The sequence below is a fragment of the Bombus pyrosoma genome, linkage group LG1 (genome assembly GCF_014825855.1).
Source record: "Bombus pyrosoma isolate SC7728 linkage group LG1, ASM1482585v1, whole genome shotgun sequence".
NCBI classification, from domain to species: Eukaryota; Metazoa; Arthropoda; class Insecta; order Hymenoptera; family Apidae; genus Bombus; species Bombus pyrosoma.
Window position 1 is genome coordinate 12595765 of NC_057770.1, and position 20562 is coordinate 12616326.

General features: G+C 33.5%; 2 protein-coding genes across 4 annotated transcripts; one reads left to right on the top strand and one right to left on the bottom strand.

Annotated features, from left to right (window-relative positions):
* The first annotated feature begins 348 nt into the window (after positions 1 to 348).
* Positions 349 to 8023, top strand: LOC122570580 (odorant receptor 2a-like). Its single transcript, XM_043733117.1, has 6 exons — positions 349 to 1991; positions 3174 to 3459; positions 3543 to 3642; positions 3811 to 3921; positions 4112 to 4267; positions 4368 to 8023. The coding sequence occupies exons 1-6, from the start codon at positions 1424 to 1426 to the stop codon at positions 4416 to 4418; spliced, it is 1272 nt and encodes a 423-aa protein (XP_043589052.1). The 5' UTR covers positions 349 to 1423; the 3' UTR covers positions 4419 to 8023.
* On the bottom strand, positions 4965 to 18076 carry LOC122570488 (poly(A) polymerase type 3). Of its 3 annotated transcripts, XR_006317834.1 has the most exons (13): positions 17632 to 18076; positions 16629 to 16864; positions 16300 to 16543; positions 15960 to 16064; positions 15724 to 15874; positions 15428 to 15639; positions 14998 to 15295; positions 12618 to 12794; positions 12417 to 12538; positions 12167 to 12337; positions 11562 to 11660; positions 11133 to 11280; positions 4965 to 10004 (listed from the first exon to the last, which is right to left on the bottom strand). XR_006317834.1 is itself a non-coding variant. In XM_043732904.1 (12 exons), the coding sequence occupies exons 2-12, from the start codon at positions 16847 to 16849 to the stop codon at positions 11227 to 11229; spliced, it is 1854 nt and encodes a 617-aa protein (XP_043588839.1). In that variant the 5' UTR covers positions 16850 to 16864; positions 17632 to 18076; the 3' UTR covers positions 4965 to 11226. The 3 variants fall into 3 exon arrangements, 1 of the variants encoding a protein (XP_043588839.1); XR_006317843.1 differs by having other exon boundaries at positions 4965 to 11280; positions 12163 to 12337; XM_043732904.1 differs by having other exon boundaries at positions 4965 to 11280.
* Between the last annotated feature and the right edge of the window lie 2486 nt (positions 18077 to 20562).

Here is a 20562-nt window from a genome sequence, read left to right on the forward strand (position 1 = left end):
CACTGGTTGCATTCACTAACTCCGTCGCAAGCTCTGGCGTCGCGCACACGCGCTCTTCATCGTCCGCGAATGAGGATTTCTTGCCGTTTGGTGCTAGGAATTTCACTTCAAATTATGTCGATCGATTGTCTTCACGATTGTTATACCGTAGGCGAACGAACGACTTGGTCGGAAAAGTTCCTTGCAATGAGAAACAAAAGTAGTATGATGAATATTGATGGACTTGTCTCTTGTAAAGATATAATTTTTGACTGAATTAATAGTTGGTTAGTAGCGGTAGAAGAAATGTTGGTAAAATTATTGGACGGTATGTGAATTGAAAATATGTAACATAATTAGGTAGAATTCGCAGGTGTAGGTTTTATTGGATTACTTACAAGGATAATTCACAAATTCTTGAAAATTTTGTTACTTCTCCTGTTCTTTCTTTTAAGTAAATTTTGGCATTCGTTTCTCGTATGGATTTGTATGTACAAGTCTACATAAATATACAGGAAACTCTGTGCTTTTGGCATTTTAGGAACAATATAATCCTATTTTCTTTGTAATATATTAAATAACATACTAAATAAACTTGCTTTTTGACAAAATGAATTTTTTTCTTTTCGAGTGTACAGAATATTAACACTTACATTAATGCCACTTTAACGCCGCGCTATGCGTTTTTATAGATTATCATTGTTATATTAACTATTACATAATATTATAGAAATTTATTCTAGTCGATACAATGTTGCGCCTCAGACCAACGCTACACATTAAATGTTACGTATTTTATCTTAAACTCGAACGTTTCGAACGAAATAAACGCAAGTGTAAAAAAATAATAGCGCCTTGGCCGCGAGCGCAAGAGAAAAGTTACTAATTGCAAATAGCGGAGAAGATAGTAATTGGTCTATTACGTGTTCGCTATCAAAGTTTACTTTCGAAGTTCACTTTCGACTGTCGCTTCAAACTTCCTAACGTATGCAGATACGTCGGTGACAAAATTGCGACAGCGATTCGAACAATTCGCGTCAATGGCGTGTCTCGCCTCGAGACGACAGCGATCAGAGAATATGTAATTACTCATTAATAGACAAATAATATCGATCGAAAAGACTCACGAGAATCTCTAATTTTCCGATACAAACTGTCTCTTCTCTACTGTCTTTATGAAAAATCTAATTACCGGTTATAAGAGAAGTATCATAAGTTCAGAAACATTTTTGCCGCTATTGATCAAATATATCGAATATACATACTTAAAGAGCAACTGAATTCTTACGAATCGTATCAAAAGCTATAACACTAGTTCCTTTTGCCATGTGTTATTCTACCATCCTTCAATATGTACATCGGATTACAGTCGACACGAAAAGGATCTTAATCTCCGTGTTACACAATTTTTAAGACATTCTAAGAGCCATAAATTACAATATACATGACATTTGAAAAAAGAGTAACACCTGGACAATTGCAATTCGATACTGTAGCAGTCCTCAAGCTAAAAGTCTTGAGTCAAGTTGTCACGTCTTTAAGAATGAAGAAGCCGATATCGTCGTACGTAGAACTGTTCTACGACGAGAACGTGATCTCGTGGAGCAAACGACTCTTGAACTTATCCGGGCTATGGCCGCATAATCGTAACGACGTTCGATTTTTCTTCTACATTACGTACGTCGTGATCTTCACCTGGTTGGAGATTGTGACGCTGCTGCAGAATATACACGACCTTGAGAAGACGCTGAAGAATATCACGCTATCGTTCCCGACCATCTTGATAGTACTGAAGGCCATGATGTTTCGGTTGAACATGCATCTCGTGCTACCATTGCTGACGGTCGTGAAAAGGGACGTGAAGCTTGGATTGTATAGATCAGAAGAGGAAAGGCGAACGGTCGTTTGGTACAGCGTGGCCGCCACGTTATTTTCCACCTCGTCGGCCTTGTCTTTATTCTTCGTGCCCACCTTGTTTTATGCCAAACCAATCGTCAGCTGTCTTTTATCCAGTAAGTTCAATCTGTAATTCGGTGGTTGGTATCTATAATTCGAGAGAATAGATTGATTCTGTCGATCGACGAAGTTCAGAATGTTGATATTCTTATTCAAAGAGGAATGATATTAGTAAGAATAATCTATTGATAACAAGTGGGAGTCAATGTGATATATGGATAGATGCTACTCTTGATTACTTTTTGATTTAGTGTCACCAAATAACTGGAAAATATATTAATGTGAATTCTGTGCATATTTTTGCTCCGAAACATTTCTTTATTCCTTAAATGCTCTATATCGTCCATTGTGTAAAATTTTTAAATCTGAGGGTAAAATGAATGAAGATAATTTAACAAGTAAATGTGATGCGTGAATAGGTAGAGTTTATTTCTAATTGCCTTTTGGTTTATTTTCCGTACTTTAAGTCAAGGAAAATATGTATTTGTGCGATGCCGAGCATTTCAATTCCCATCAACAAGAACTTAATTTTAAATTCGGAAATCGGTGCTTGATGTTTCAAACTTAAAACGTAAAACAACGTGGATTGTGGGATGGAAAAAGTGGTAAAAGTAGCGGTTTTATTAAGCCGGCAGGTATTATCAACGCGTCGCGAATACTCATGCAGGATAAATCAAGACTTTAATGCGAACTTTATCGCCCAGATCCAGGAAACGCATTCGATATCCGTATCCATACGATCACGCGTACAGTTACCTCGCGTATGCAGCTTTATGGTGTTCCAAGGCGACAGTTACTTCCTTCACGATACACAAAACGGTTACGTTTTACGAGCCTGTCACAGTTTGTCGAAGATTTTGCACGACCACCGACTGTGCGATTCTCTTTTTCGCGGTCGTTTCCAGCACAGTTTCGTTCGACGGTCAAGCAAACGCGAATTTATGTACTCGATGCTCTTCTTCGGTCTTCCTTCTCTTCATTTTCGATAAGTGGTATAAGTAGTGGAAAGTGAGTTTGATGGAATATTGTATTTTTTTGTATTTTTGTACTTTTGTAAAATCAAAGCTTTTAGTATTAATATATTATTAATAATATATATAAGGTTATTAACTAAAGATTATTAACTCTTCAACTACAGACGACTTTTCTAATATTGTCTATAAAATCGTGAACTGACTCTATACGTTATATTTTGAGTATATATTTACGTTTCGTTAACATATCACATTAATTCGCAGAATTCAATAATTGTACGCTTCCTTACGAGTTACCGATGAAAGTAAATAACATTTATGAAGTGACAGGAGTACAATCATACGCTTTATTGTGCGTTTATTTAATACCAGCAAGTATGTTGTTAACAATCGGTGCAACCGGCGCGGACAGTCTTTTGGTGACGTTAACGTTTCACCTTTGTAGTCAACTTTCAATTCTGGCACATCGTGTCAGAAATATCAGTATTGAACCGCAAATATATTCTCCAGAAATGAGAGCGCTCGTTGAACGACACATCGAACTTCTTCAGTAAGTCGATGAACATAAAAATAAAATTCCTTCGTTGACCTGGTACGATCTGATTGAAAATGTTATTGTTAATTTAATTGCAGACTGGCAAATATTTTAGCAAAGACATTTAGCTCTCTGATGTTTATACAGACATTAGGATTAATATTCTCTTTATGCATCGTGGTCTACCAATTACTCATGGTAAGGACATAATCGTTTACGTTTTGTAGTATTCCTGTATTTAATTTATTTGTAATTTAATTTACTTTGCAATCTTTTCTTGGTTTTTTTAATGGCTTTAAGGAAGTCTTGCTTATTCTACACTCTCAATTTATTATTGTTTTAAAATAAATAAGTAAAATTTTATAGACGACCGACTCTGGAGAAGATATAAATACCATACATTTTATAATTTACTCATGCGCTGTTATACTATTAGCATTCTCCTACTGTTTCTTGGGGGAGTGTCTAATTAGCGAGGTAATTATCAAAAACAATACATAGAGAAAAGTAGTTTTTATCATTTATTTCAATATTTCTCATGTTACAACCATTAAAATATAATAATTCAATAATTCAAAAATGATCACCGTAAATCAAAAAGCACACAACTAACTAAAATTTCATTACTTCATAATTTCAACAAAAGTACTAACTGCATCGCTTCCAGAGTAGTGAAATGCAAGTGGCTTGCTATTTCATAAACTGGTACGACTTACCGGAACAATACACGCGATCTTTAATATTTTGTATCGCTCGATCGCAGAAACCATCATACCTTACCGCTGGCAAGTTTTACGTGTTTTCCTTAGAAACATTTGGCGTTGTGAGTAATTTTCCAGATATAACATCACTGAATATTATTAAATTCTTGCACTAAATTTGTTTAGTAGATACATAATTTACACGTTTCAACTTATTTGTAGATAGTAAAAGCATCGATGGCATATCTCTCCGTTTTGAAAAGTATTATTTGAATGATTACAAGGATCAACTCAACTTGTTGAATTTATTGAACATATAAAAAGAAACAAATTATTCGAACCATTAATTGCGGATATACGACTTGATCTTATAATCGAACAGTGAAACGATAGATTCAATTCTTAAATATTAAACGTAAAGCTGTTAAACGCGCACTATAATTTTCTATTGTGATAAAAGACTCATCTTTCGTAACCTTTCAACTTCTTTAATTTCCCTTAGTAATAATCACTTTAATCAATGAAATTATATATTTCCTTCATATCCCTAAAACATTACTTTCACTATCAATCTTCTTATGATACGGTAAACGGTGTACGATCGACGATTATTAACCGAACTAGAATTAAGTGCCAGGTCTGAAAAGAATAAACGTCAACGTCGCCCAGATAGAATGACTACAGAGATCGAATCTGTCGGAATCAATTTTTTTCTATTGGAAGCCACTTGTACGTGGTTTACAACGTACCAGCGATATACGTATATCAAGCTCTCGGAATGTATCATTCTATCTAATCGTCGTCGAACACAAGTACGTGTTGGCTGAAGGAATTAAAAGAAAAATTTATTTCGGTTTATTCAAGAAAGATACAGAGTGTACAACTGCCGAGGGGGATACAAATTATGCATATAACTCGTGCTTCACGGTAAATAATCGTCCCTATTGCCAGGTCGAAGCACGTGGACCCTGCCGTCGTGTGTTATCTCTTTAAAACGACCTCGATCCTACGAATGGAGTAACAGCTAACGCGCATACGGCCTTCACGATACACCGATCTCTCGCCACACGGTCCGCTGCGATCCAAGCACGTTTACAGCACGTGTGTACACTTTCAGTGGCAGGAACTTAAGTAACAGTGTGCATCGTCATGTACCTCTGACGCCGATCCTGAGAGACACGGCTGATCCTCCACGAGGTATTCAGACATGGAAAAGAAACAGACGGCAAAGGCTTTGCACGCGTTTCGTTTCAGAACAGAGATACACGGCCGCGACTTATACGATCGCAGGACAACGAACCAGACGATGGTTAGTTGCTTGCTCGGTGTACGATGGTATGGAGCGAATTCTTAGCAGTCATGGCCGAATCGTCTAGATGTCGTCGTAAACAAAGGTACATTATACTGATAAATTTGTTTTAAACGAATACATGGTGATTATAAAATTAAAAAAAGAAAAAAGAGAAGGAAAGAGAAGTTAAAGGATAAGTATGGAACGATAATACAGGTAAATAATAAAGCGTTCGAACGATACTCCGTGGTAGCGGCTATTAATAGCTCGTGTTCATTCCCAGCGGAGCAAGTTAGTGTATATCGAGAATCGCTTTTTCACCCTTTCCTCCCTCGCGGTTATCATTTTTTATTTCTCAAAGTTGATCATATCGCACAAAACGACTTCTTCGTCGGTACGGAGAACGTAAAAGAATTTCGCCACGATTAGAACGGTTCGTTCACATGCGTGTCCTGTGGCTGTGATGTACGATTCTTGATAACTAAAAATTAAATCCATACCAATTCGCACGGGCGTGCATGGAGATTTTTAGGAACGGAACCGTGTCGGTCGGTATATCGTGACAGCCTGTGTATGCTATACAAGCACATAAACACATGGTAATGTATTCGATGCTGTTTATTTCTTTCTTTCCTTTTTTTTTTCTTCATTCAGACAAAACTGACTCACACGTTCACATGTTAATACGCAGCCTCGCAGATGCATTCGCGGTTACCTCCCACAATTATGTTCCGTATAAAATCGTGCGTTTGCCTGTGCACGAGGTCCTCTGGTGTATGTGTTTCTGTGTACGAATATGCACGTTAAGTGTACACACGATACTTCATGTACAATATTCTGTCTGTTCTCTGTATATTTCGAACTATATGTATGTATTCGTGCGTACTGTTCTCTGTGTGTTTGCGGTTAATGGAAGCGAGAGTTCACTAAATGTCTTTCGTTCTGAGTTCTTTTCGCGTTGTGTTCAAGAAATAGAGAAAAAGAGCGAGAGAAAGAGACAGACAGAGAGGGACAAAGAAAGAAAGAGAGAAAAAGAGAGTTATAATACAGGACAACGCCCGAGAAGAATTCTAGATCGGTCGAGAAACTTTTGAAATTTTTTACTATTCCGCGCACTCTCAGAAACACTCGTTTCTAAACGATAGACTTAGTCTTGCCCTCGGCAATTTTTTTCGAATTTTTCGTTTCTTTTTTGTTTATTCGTTTATATTGTATAAGAGAGAGGTGTGCTACGGATGGTGTGTTCACCGTTTCGTTTTTTATCTTTATCTACTCGTTTTGTTTGCTTTTTGGGGGTGCTTTTTAATTGTTTTATTCGTTTATCGACTCGAGAACGTCGCATCGACACACAGAGAGAACGACACGACGTTCTCGAGAATTGATCGAGAATATACGAATGTGTTATAGACATGTCTGACGTTTCAGAACGAAAAAATACGTGAATGGAGTTCGAGTGCACGATCTCATTCGTTTTCTTTTCTTCCTTTTTCTAAGAAACGAAAGAATTTTTTCTTCCACTTATTGTTACTACGTGCGAGGATAATATTGATGTTCACTGCTTATATTAATCTGCCTGATAGTATTGTGTAAAATCTCACGATACTATTCACGTCATTGCAATCGCGTGTTTTCTCTGTTAGGTAACGTTGAACTATTACGATGTACGTTTGTTCTTCGTTATATGTCCTATTTCGATAGCAAAAAATTAAATAATAATATTAGTGATAATTAACGAAAATAGCAACTGCTATCATTATAACTATAATAACAATAAGTAAATTGACTACACGAAAGTATAGCGTTTTCCTTTTGTAATTATATTAGTAAATATTATTGAGAACTACATTAGTAATAAAGAGATAATGGGAATTCCAGAAGTCGTGTGAGATTTCAAAAACTGAATGCTGAACAAAACTATTCAATGAGAAAAGTTTGGACTATTTAAAAAATATTCATTGAGTATAAGCAGCATGAAACTTTTAATTATTCTATGAAATTCGTTGATATTGTAATACGATTTAATCATAGAAAATTGTTTCCTGAGCATTTTCATTGAGCATTATAAGCTGCCATACTTAATCTAATCGTATCTTAACAGATACTCGAAAAATCTTTGCTGTCGCGTCCAAACTTGGAAAATTAATTTAGTAACAGAATTATCAATAAGCAATGGAAAAGTCTCGATTAAAGACATGATTTTGTTAGAAAAAATACGCGCAAAGCTTGGTATGCCGATTTCTAACTCTTTGAAACGCTAATTTATACGAGCGCACACTTGGCTTCACGAAACGTGTATTTTTTCAAAGAAAATGTTTCTCTATAATCGTAACTTTCCCTTTCCCGATCAAGTATACGTTTAAAGTTTCTAATCGATTATCGCTACGTTTAACCAAAGAATCAGTCGAAAATTCTTAGAAATTTATGTATTGCACGATAACTAGTCGTTTTCGAGTCCATTTTATGAAATGGCGAAAAATGGAAGAAACTGAATTTAAAGAGGAACTTACGTCAAATATAAATAACGTATTTTATATTTTCGATCCATGGGAGTAGTATTACGACAATTAAAAAATTTTATTTATTAAAAGACAAACGAGCAACCGAGAAACATCTAGCATCTATTAAAAAAATTAAAAAACATAGATTTTTACACAAATTTAATGTGTAACTACTAACCCTCTATAACCGGATTTTAATTCGTCTATAAGGATAAAGGTTGTAATTGATTATACCCTTCGTTCTTATTCAAGAAATAGGAACTGACCATTGTTGTAAGTGGATTGTAAAGTCGTAAGAATACAGTGGTAACATAGATTCGTGTAGTAAATAGCAAATGAAACAAATGTAACTTTCAAAGCAGATATACGTTATAGAGGGTCTCCTTAAACTATCGATTAATTACGAAATGTAAGTATGTTGTGAGGCACTTCTCTGCATATTATGTGAGCTTTTTATGACTTTATCACTGCTTTGGGGTCAGTTTTTGAAAACAACTATCAGACTAGCAATATCAAGCTAAACGAGAATACGAGGATATTTCGTAATTCAATCATCACAAGAAAGTATTATTTTTAGATACAACATTGAAATAGTTGCTGGCCAAGATCATTACCACTAGATTTGTAATAATATTTTACTGTGAAATCGAGAAATATAATAGCTGTCAAATTTTGATCAATATTATATTGAGAAAAAATTCGCAAGTGTTAAATCTGATAAAAATAAATCTAGTTCACTAATGTAACACTAAGCTGAGATTAATGAATAGAGTTTAATGTGTTCAACTACGAAAGCAAAAGAAGAAAATAACTTTTTGTAAAACGAGTCCGAAATAATATTGCAAATATAACTCTTTGTTTCTATTATCTTTGTTACATCTAAGAAATGTAAAATTAATACAGAATAGAAATTATTAATCACTAACGATATAAATATCTTTTTTCTTTTTTTTCTCTCTCTTTTTTAAATATTAAAATGTGTAACATCGAATCGAGATCCATTCTCATATCGGAATGAAATATTTACAGATAAAGCAAGCAATTCATATAAACAGCAAAATAAATAATATCCTTCGTAGCGGAAAGCATAATAGATTGTCCATATTTCTTCTGTAAGAAAAATTTTTATTCTGGATTAAAAAATCTTAGTTTACATGTAAATCGGAATTTTTATGTACATTTGCCTAGATCTGTAAAAATCTCGAATGCTCGTATTAATCGAACAGAGTGGATAACATAACAAACTGATAGAATACGCTATAAATAATATAACATATTGCTTACCTATTATACACTATTCTAACTATACCATAACTGAAGCTATAACGGAAAAAATGAAGGAAAGCCATTTTCTAATACAGCATAATTTCTCGACTATACATTTACACTTCAATTGGCGCAACGTAAACCATACACGAGGAAAGAAGCCGTATAAGGAAATGAAATGATCTCAAGATTACGACGAATATGTACAAATAACGAAATGGTCCCTAATCTCAATAGAAGTAACTATAGTATTCGCAGAGTATCGAAATAAGTCTTAATCGAATCACATATTTTCGAAAAAGACTTATGAAACAAAAATATAGAATATGGTGTGAAAATAAATGATAATAATTGTATGAATGTAGAAACAACTATTTAATTTGTGTCGCGATATTAATACACGAGTCGATACAAAAATCATAATTTGTATGTAAATATATATCACGAAGATTACCCTGCAAATACTTAGTTTCTGAGATTAACCTATACGTTTCAATGTATCGTTTGTATCGATACTTATACATATATTATTATTATTAAAGAGTGAACATCAAACACCTCGAAACGTGTGTTAATAACCGACATGCCTTTAACACAGTTGGTAATTCGTAAAGGAAAGCAATGAAACGATAAAAAAGATAGAATCGGGGTCATTACAGGATATAATTCTAAACTGAAAGGGAACTGAAGGCAGTCGAACACCTGAAAAACTCACCAATAGGTGATATAGATGATTTGAATAATCCAGATGCCAGTCCCATGTTGCATTGTTAAAGCTATAACTTCGTTTTCTGTGAATAAAAACTAAAAAGCGACTCTTCATACGAAACATATCTTCTACGTAACACGATCGTTAACAAAGATAGTCAATGGCTTAATTACAGGTGTTTCATTTACAGAGTATTAACTATGAGTAACCATATATTTGAATCTAATTAATGCTATAATCGATGATTCTTCTGTAAATGAAACATTCAATTTCTTATGCCAGTGCCGGTGATTTTCCTTCTGTTACTCGATAGGTTACGATAAAGAAAAAAATAATTTTTTCAGGCATCTTATGTGAAAAATATAGAGAATGCCGTATATATTAGAATTAAGCTTGTACAGCAACTAATATTCAGGAGAGATATCCGTTTAGTATAGATAATATAAATAGTTGAAAAATATTATAAAATAATTAAAGAAACTAAGATCTACTATCATACTACGATTATACTCTTACAAACTTAAAGAGACACTGTTTGTTTCATATAATTTACACCGACGCGAGAGTAACGATTTGTTGCATAAATTATTTACAACTGAAACGTACATCCTTTTTTTTATCTCTTATCTACTTATGCATTAAAGAAATGCTTTTTATACAAGAATACGTTTCTTTCTCGCAACATCGAATCTTTTCTTTCTTCCCTTTTCTTTTCATTTAGCTGAAAATCCTAATAGAAGCATTTAATCAAAATATCATTACCTATTCACATTTCAGCGCAATGACACGAATTATTTTCCTAAACCTGACACCGTGTCTCTTTTATCTTTTTTCCTTTTATTTTAATTTTTTTCTTTCTTTTTTTCAATAATTTTATGGATAAAAATTATTATAAGTAATATGTACAAAATGAAATATAAAAAAATTATGTACCTTAGAGACATAGCAATGCTCCATTTGGTTATTACTAACTCTTCGGTCGCGACTTTCCAAAATGACCAACGCGATTTTTATGATAAAAAAAGTAACATCACAGACACTGGCACAATCATTTGTTAGTGGCTTTTTTTCCATTGTTGTCCAATTGTTTCCATTGACTGTTGATGTTGTTCATAAATATTAAAATTAGAGCGTCTGTCACATAATCGTGCATCGATTGACTCCAACGGGTAGTTTTCTCCAACGCATGACGTTGCTTTGTTTTTACGAAACAGGGGACTTACAGTGGGCAGTGGATGGTTGCATGAGAAGCGATTACAGTCTAGATGGCCCAGAGGAGCATCTGTGGATCGACGTGAGGTAGTAATCCTGTAGTGGTCAAGTGCAAACATATCCTTCCTGTGCTACCGTAGATGCACCAGTAGGCCCTTCCTAAAATATTTCAAATAACGAAACGGTTAAAGTATTAAGATTGTTGGGAAAACCAAAGTAAGAGAAAGTAAGAGAAAGAAGCGGGACGTCGCAAATAAATTGAATGTATCGATACTGCTATATTCTCCGCTCCTTACCTCCGCAAGATTCCGATTTACGTTAAAAATTAATGTCTTCTCCAACAAATCCAAAATTATCTTACTATTGCTGCTCTATTTTTATATGTAGTTACCTAATCTGTTATATGACAATTATTGTTCATTACATGTACAATATCTTACATCCTTAGTAGCTGTCAACGTTTGTTTGTATTCATCCAAGCTAAATCCGGAATTACTGTCTTCCCCACAAGACTGAACAACTAGCGACCCGTCTTCTCCCTATAAATAAAATTTTATTAAATATTGCTGTAGTATCGTGGACAAATGGCCTAAGAAATATCGGATGAACCATAAACAATGTCGCGAAAAAGCCTAAGTGCTGGCAGGCCCATCAATGTGTCGTCGGTCTTTCAGTCGAATAGTTACGCGGAAAAAAGGCCTACGTGACTATGGTCACGAGCGGTTGCGAAACACGTACGTGGTGAGGCTATGAGAAAAGATAAAAGGATGCTTAAGGGAGAAAGACAATTTGTCGTCAACAGTCAGTCGTGAGTTGGGAAGTCAGAGAGTGTGGTCCGCGTGAAAGAGAGCGTTGGAACCGTGGTGACGAGAGTTGTAAATTAACTATTTAATTGTCTTAGTTATAGCACATTATTGTATTCAGTTCACGTTAAATAACCACCGTTTCCTGTTTAATCAATTCTAAATAAATAATCCTACATTATATATCAAAACAAAGATAATTAATTAATAATGATTAATAATATTTTATTTTCAGTACCTACATGGGCTACTGCTTGCTCATTATCGGTGACCCTTCGCTTTTTTCCGTATGCGTCTGTGCTTTGGTCGGAGAGTCTCTTCCTGTTCGTCAAATCCCCTTGGTTTCGTGGAGAAACGCCACCAGTGTTACCGTTCCCAGCAATATTTCCGTTTTTATGTACATTGCCAGAAATCTGTAAGAAAGAAATCATTAATAAACAAGTGCACAAGTAAATAAACAAGGGAAATGAGATTAAAGGAAAAATGAATTACTTTTCTTTCTCGTTTGAGCAAACTAGGAGATACATAAGTATGAAGATCCTTTCTCTTCACGTGTTTTGCTTCAATCCACATACCATCTTTTAACAAGTTCAATTGTTCCGCTTGCCTCAGAACTATAATTTTATAGGTTTATGGGTATATACGAAAATTAAAAATTAAATTATTTAATTACACATGTCATAATATACTTACTTGAATCCACGAACGATTTTATATCATACGTTAGATCGATGTTTAAATTTTCGCTTTTAGCAAATAACAAGCCGATAAACCACATGGAGCAGTGTCCCTCCGGTTCTGGTTTTAACGGTGGAAATGCCTCCGGATTCACGTGTGCCAATGTAATGTGTGGATTTCTTTCCAGAGTACCTGTTTTTAAGAGTTAGGGTTTTGCCATTTTGGCACCCGCGGATTATTAGCATTGCAGTATCGACAAAATAAATATTCAAAGTCAAAATTTTTATGATTAGGATAGACACAGATTAAGACAGAAGCTTATACAATTCATTGATCTAGAGTCCATTTACTCCTGCGTAGGATGCATAAACTTGTAATATGAAAACCTATACACAACTTGTAATAACAGCAATAAAAGTAACCTGTTTTAATCTACGTCATTTAACTGGAACAAACACATGATATGGTAAACTAATAACAAGGCAGCCAATGCATCGTCTTTGAAGTTATCTATAAATTCACGAGATATTGTGCAAACCGTAAGTAATAAAAAATATAATAGCCAGATCGTGTTTAAAACTTTTTATGCGAATTGATAAATAACAAAAATTAACGCATTATTTATTCGATTACAAATAATTTAACTTATTGGATAGTTCGATTAATTTTTTTGTACAACACCTCGTCTGTTATAATAATAATTAATGCACGTTTATCGACGAACTTTATCATATCTACATACAGTGGCTCACGAAAGTATTCGAACGCTTACACTTACAAATTTCAATTAATAAAATGAGGTGTACTAAACTAATTTGTTAAAACAATTTGGTATCTATAGTGACGGGAAAGTTTCAAGATTACATCAGTAAAATTTGAAAACAATTCAATAATATAGACAGGAGTTATGATACATTTATTAGAAACATTCGTGATATGTGTCTCACAAAAGTATTCAAACGCTGTAACACTGTTGATAGTTTTTCATCTTCCTTTGCACCGAATGTAAACATTACTAAATGAAAATATTGGTACATTTACTTGATATTAGGATATCGTTTCAGTAACAGTAACGTAAAAGTGTGCACAATAGTATTTAAAATGAATACCAAAAAGTATGAAACAAAAAAGTGTGAAAGAGAAATAATATATAATAATAAAATCATATAGCAAGATTGCCGGAATTGTGAACAGAAGTAAGTTCACAATACATTATATCATAAAAAAGTCAAAGAATGAGGGAACACTTGCAAACAAAGCTCGATCAGGTATACCAAAGAAATTGACTGGAAGAGAAGAGAAAGTTATCATTCGCGAATTAAAAAAAAATCCTATTACATCCGCTCCTCAACTCGCAAGTATGATAGCTGATATGTTTCATAAAGAAGTCCACCCGGAATTATGTCGATAAATCTTGCGAAATTTTCATTGAAGAGTACCGCGAAAGTAATCATATATTAATGCGGCAAATCATAAAAAAAGATTGACTTTTGCAAAAACCTATATTAATAAAGATAATTCTTTTTGGGATAAAGTCATCTTTTCGGACGAGCCAACATTTTTGGATCAGATGGTCAAAATTATGTGTGAGAAAAACCAAATACGGAATTGGAAATTCGACATTTACATCAAACAGTGAAACACGGAGGTGGAGCGGTCATGGTGTGGAGATGCATGGCTGCCAGTGGCACCGGAAATTTGATATTTATTGATGGAATACTTGGTAAATATAAGTATTCAAATATTTTAAAAAATAACCGTAAAGAAATTGCCCGTAAATTAGGATTATTGGAAGATTTCCACTTCCAACAAGATAATGATCCTAACCATACTGCTAAAATTGTGAAAGAATGGATCGTATATAACACACCACACATGTTAATTACCGCACCGCAAAGTCCAGACATAAATCCGATTGAAAATTTATGGGCTGAAATCGGAAAAAGATGAAATAAATTTCAGATAATCTCAAAGCAAGTATTGAAAGATGAAATTATAGAAATATGAAACTCCATTGAGTGTAGTTTTACAAAATCATTGGTTTACAATTAGGGAACGTCGAACGAGACACACTATTGCTGCTAAAGGTGGTCCAACAAAATATTAATATTAAATAATTTAATAATATATGTAGCGTTAAAATACTTTTGTGAGTCACTTATAATGCGTATTTCTAATAAACGTATCATAACTCCTACCTATGTTGTTGAATCCTTTTCAAGTTTTACTGACATAATCTTAAGACTTCCATCTTTCTATTGACATCTGCTTGTCTAAGCAAATTACTTTAATATACATTATTTCGGCCATTTAAGTTTGCATATGTAACCGTTCGAATACTTTCGTGAGCCACTGTATATAATTGAATATATTTAATATGTGTTTAATATTTTACCTATCAAATGTCGTATTTTAGACTCCACAAGTCCACACCATTCAAGCTGATCTTCGGCAGTCAAACTTCTCGCCAATAGTACAATATAATGTTTATATTTTCCAAAGAAATTTGGAGGTTCAAATAATTTATCCCACGTTGCTTTCCCCATGATAATTTCTTCTGTTATCGAAAGTCCGTTTTCGAATGCCTCTTGCATAATTGTTCTTGTTGATACTGATACGTTGAAAGTTGAATTTTGTTGAGGATACGCCGGAGTGATTATTGGCATTAAGTGATATCTATCTGATATATTCACCTTGGGAAAGAAGTTTGTTAAATTAGGAAGCTTATTAGTATAAAATATATTTTAATCAAAAGCAATATTAAGAATAATTCTTAATAATTATTCTATAAGAATCTATATTTATTCTTCAAGAATGATTCTTACTCTGGGATCCCAAACTGGATAGCCTAAATTAACATTGTCAGGTTGCTTTAAAAGCACTGGTTGTGGCCACTTCCATTGTGAAAATACAAGGAAAAATTTTTCTATTAATGTTGCTGCAACAGCATTAGGATAAAGTTGGCATGTTCTAGCAACCAACATTGCCCAAGACACACCACCTAGATAGCCTAATACATTACTATATATTCCATGTCCTAAAAATGAGAAAATAAAACAATGTATAAAAAACACTTGTCTCGTCTCAAAACATGTGAAAATTAAAAAGCAGGTTATCTTACGTTTTGCCCACAACTTAATGGCTCTAAGTGCCAGCCTAAAATTTTCTATATTAGGTACTAAACGTAGTATTTCATCTGTTACTCTGCAACCATTAAGGCTTCTTACACATTTTTGATCAAGATTTTTGAGAAGCATGTCATCCTTAAGATCCTACAAATATGGGGAAAGTTTATTTGATATGCAGTTTATAAAAAAGTGAAGAAACATTATATACATTATTTAGTAAGTTACTAACCATTGAATCAGGTATTTCTTTAAGTGATAGTTTGGCAAACAGCATATCAATTTCAATACCATCAAAATTCATTTTTATTACTGGTACAAATGCTTCTTCTACTGCCTAAAATATGTTAAATAATACAATTAAATAACTATAAAATTTACATTTGAACAAATAAACATTTTATGTATAATATGTCTCTGATATATTTAATTAGAGATTTTTATTTTTAATCAACTAATGATAACTCTAAATATTAATTGCATTACTCACTGTGTAAATGTTATGTAAAGAAAATGCAGATTAAATGGACAAATAATTGTTATAATTACTTGATATTGTGTAAAGTACATACCCTTAAATCTGTAACTTCTTCTTGCATTCTCAGTAATTCAAAAAACGATGCAAAATAATCCGACCTATAGATGTGCCGTGGTACAACACATAGAGCATCTATATCAGCACCTTTGTGATGTACCCCTAACCTATATGAACCGAAAGTATATATTTTACCGCCAACTTGTTCAGCTACGCTGGATGGCATATTTCTGGCAATACTTGTGTCCCGTATCCATTGTTTCACCAGTGTGTTTAATTTACTAATCAAACATAACAATTAACATAATACATAGTTAGTAGTGTTCAAAATGTCAATATTATACAATATAAGTGTAAATGCAATACCTTAAAATTTCCATCCTGTGATTTAACTCTGCCTCAGACTCAAATACATTATATGGCTTTAATGCCTCCTTTAATTCATTGGTCCTAGTAAAATCACTGGGCTTTGGTTCTGCTACACTAATAGCAGATGTCATGCCCAATGTACGTAGGTTCTTTTCTTCTTTGGATGATGCATTTGAGTTTGAGTTATTACCTTGTGATGACCACATCTTGACACGCATTTATTTGTTCTAGATCTGAAACAAGGCGACAATTATATTTAATTGCATTGATTTTAAAACAATGAATTAAACATAAAAGTTCGTACATTTACAAAAATTGACATAGATATTAACACTTGATTATATCAACAATGAACTGTATTCCGATATATGACTTTCTATCATTAAAACAATTAATTATAAATTAATAATTGCACATCTTTATAAAATAATAGCAAATGATCAAACTGGTGTTTAATAAACAAATTGTTTCAATAAGTAGTTTGTATGAAATATAGCATTAGACACAAATTTACACAAATATGTTCTCTTTACTAATTAAATCTTATTTATATATAGTTTTTTAACACAACAAATAAAATAAATACGGATAAACACAACATATTTGATAGAATAACATCGACATAAAGAGTACTAATCAACCCTTAATCATTCTCATGTGTAATATCACAGAACAATAATCATTGTACGTAAAGTACTTTTGATATCTATATTAATATCACATTTTTGAAATGCTATATAACAGTAAAGAAGTTAATATAAAACTGCTTGTAAATTTGTCCAAGAATGTAATAAAGTGATGATATTATGAAATCTTGAAAAAGATAGGGCAGAAACATAGGTCAGAAATAAAACTTCTATGTCTACAAGAATATATATTATTTTACAAAATATGCAAACATTTTTAGTGATTGATTTGAACGAGCGAACACTTTTTTTAATTCTACACGTGATCGGAAACATATGAGTGTGTGAAAGTTGTATATTGCTTGGATATTTACCGATAATACTTTGTCAAAGATGCAATGACATGATAAAGATGAAACTTCGGATGTGTTGTCTGTCAGGTTATAAAACGTGCAAATGCCTCTAGTAAAGATGCATCACGTCCATCCGATGCTTGCGGACGACTCCTGAAAAGGAAATTGTATTCCTAGCGCGAATAGCACGTTTTTCAAGCTCTGCTTAGTCGCAAAGCAGCGCGAACAACTTGTAAACAATTTATGAGGTAGCAAAAGAATCCAGAGAAACGAAGGTCCATAAGTCACAAAATAGTTCGCGTCGATCAAATTATTCCATACACCACTAGTGGAAATTAATCAGCCACAACATCAATTGTAACACACTTCACGCACAGAACACTTCGTGTTGCGATGTATCTTGTAAATAAATAATTAAACGTTAGTACTTGAAAATAATGGACAACACGTATATGCAACCACAGAAAGCCACCTACAATCTGAACATGGCGTCGCTGACACAGCCTTATATACCTTTCAGAAACTACATAGATAGAGCTGCAATCGACTGATTTCTAGCGTCGTGATCGATTTGACTGCCATCTTTACATGGAATGGGAAATTAACATTGCATTTTACATCTCGGTTATTTATAAGCAGATTTATTGTTTATTTTAATTGTTTACTGTCATATATTACATTTTTTGATATTGTATAATATTTTTTCAAAGGATATATTAATTAAATCATAGATATTTAAAAGAACTATAGCTGCTGGCCGACGCGTTGTTGCAAGTGGAACAAGTGCACTGTAGAAATCACTGTAGAAGTGGGCTAACATTGCGCTTCTTTAAAACGTATAACTTATGGCCTCCATGTCGAACGTGCTTTTATTGTGATATTACTGTTATATACCCGAAGCAACGGTGCCGTATGATTTCTTCGAACGTGAAATTGTTATAGCGTCGACTAATTTTGCTTGGAGTAATACTTAAAATGTCTTATCGAAATACTCTTATCCTAAATAAACTACTATGCCAAAACAAAGAAATAACATCCGCGTTATTTTTATCGCCTTGAAAGATTATGCAACTTATTCATTGCAAATACTAAAATAATACATTATTCACAAATTATCATTGACGTACCGATAAGAAAAACTAAACTTTTCATTTTTTAGTAATTTATATCTTATACTAGTCACGTACTTATATTTAATATATGAAAAATAATAATATAATAATTCCACATTATAAACGTTATCTAAGTTACAAGAGGGATCTACAGGGAAAGAGAAGGAAGTGCATTTAAATCAATCAGAGAATTTTCGAGTACACCTCAGTTATTAATGCATTAAAATAATCGATATTTAATACACTATTTCGAATAAAATGTACTATACTGTATCATATATAATTTCAGTTTTATTTTCTCCAAAAATCATGGCTATTTCATATTGAAGCACAAACCGCGTAACGACGCGAGATAGTTTTTTAGTCCCGGTCTTCACCGAACGGTGGCGATATCACGCCAAAGCGACAATTTTGTTATTCACGCGCCGGATCGTTTTTTCTTTTATTTTTCTTTTCTTCCAGTAATTAACAGTAACGTAGCAAAAAACGCCGGGAATAAAAGCCGAATGGAAATGACTCTTTCCATTGCTCGAGTTTTATTTGCAGCCGAGAGTTAACCTGCATGATACCCACGGGGATGCTTCAGCCAGAATACTTACTAGCTGCCGCTAAATTAGCGGCGGAATTAATCTCTATCTACTCTCACTCTATCCAATCTCACGTGGCCTCTTCTTGACCGCCTGAGCATCTCAGCGAATACAGTAATTTGAACTTTCACCCTTTCTTCTGGTTCAGAAATCGAAACTGATTTCGGAATTTCAGGGTTATTTATTGTACTTTGATATTGAACGATACAGGTGTGCTGTGAGAGCGTTCTGCACTCAAATGAACTTTTGAAAAAATTTTTCTGGAATTTGAGCAATTAAAAATAATCGGCTTAGGAATTGCGTGGATAATTTTAGTATATTAGTCGACATTATGTTACAGTAATTAGAAATAGGAATCAGATTTATATTCATGAAAGTCGGTTACTGATTGTGAGTAAAGGTTTCAGAAGTTTGAAGATGTTGAAATTTCAATAAAGATAGTCGATTTTAGAAAATATAGAAAATCCTAGAGGAATATGTATCATTATAGCGTTTGTGTAATTGGTATTATGGCATACATAAACTAAATTTCTTTTAATTTTTGAAATCATTAATTTCTAAATTTTTATACAGTTCGTGGACGACATTTGTAGACATATTTATAAACTCTGTGAAAAAGCATTATTAAGGATTCAAAAGGACGATACAATAAAAGTGTAACTTATAAAATTCCCAATCCGAAAACATCTTTTAAAAAGTATTCTAGTACTTCTTATTTTAAAATTAAAAACCGCAGTCGTTTTTCGCTTTTCAATTCTTTTCATCTTGGTATGAGTACACAAATTTCACAGATAGATCGCATAACTTTTTACCCATTTCACATCTCCTACAATTCTAATTTCTTATTTACTTCTTCGCTCGAATATTTAGGTTATTAGACAACTTCCTGTATTCAACGTTTAACTTTTGTGCTGACTTCCAAGAATGCGTTCAACGTCGGCAATTTCATCCTCACACCTTTTCACCCTACGTTATCATCGACTTAAGTCGACCAGCCTTTTGTCTCGATCAATTCGTATCAAGACGCGAAGTCAGCGTCTCGTTTCTTTTTCTCTTCCTTTTCGCGTTTCCATTTCAACGATTCTTTCCCTATTTTCTAGGTCAATAGTATCACTTAAAGCTTCGTTTCCTCGAGTGGAAACGAATCGTCATATAGGAACAAAACGGATCATAAATTGAGTTTCTTTGAATTTTTCATCATCGTTACGAATACACGGTACGACATTAGAAACTTATGGTTCGCCTGTCCGGTC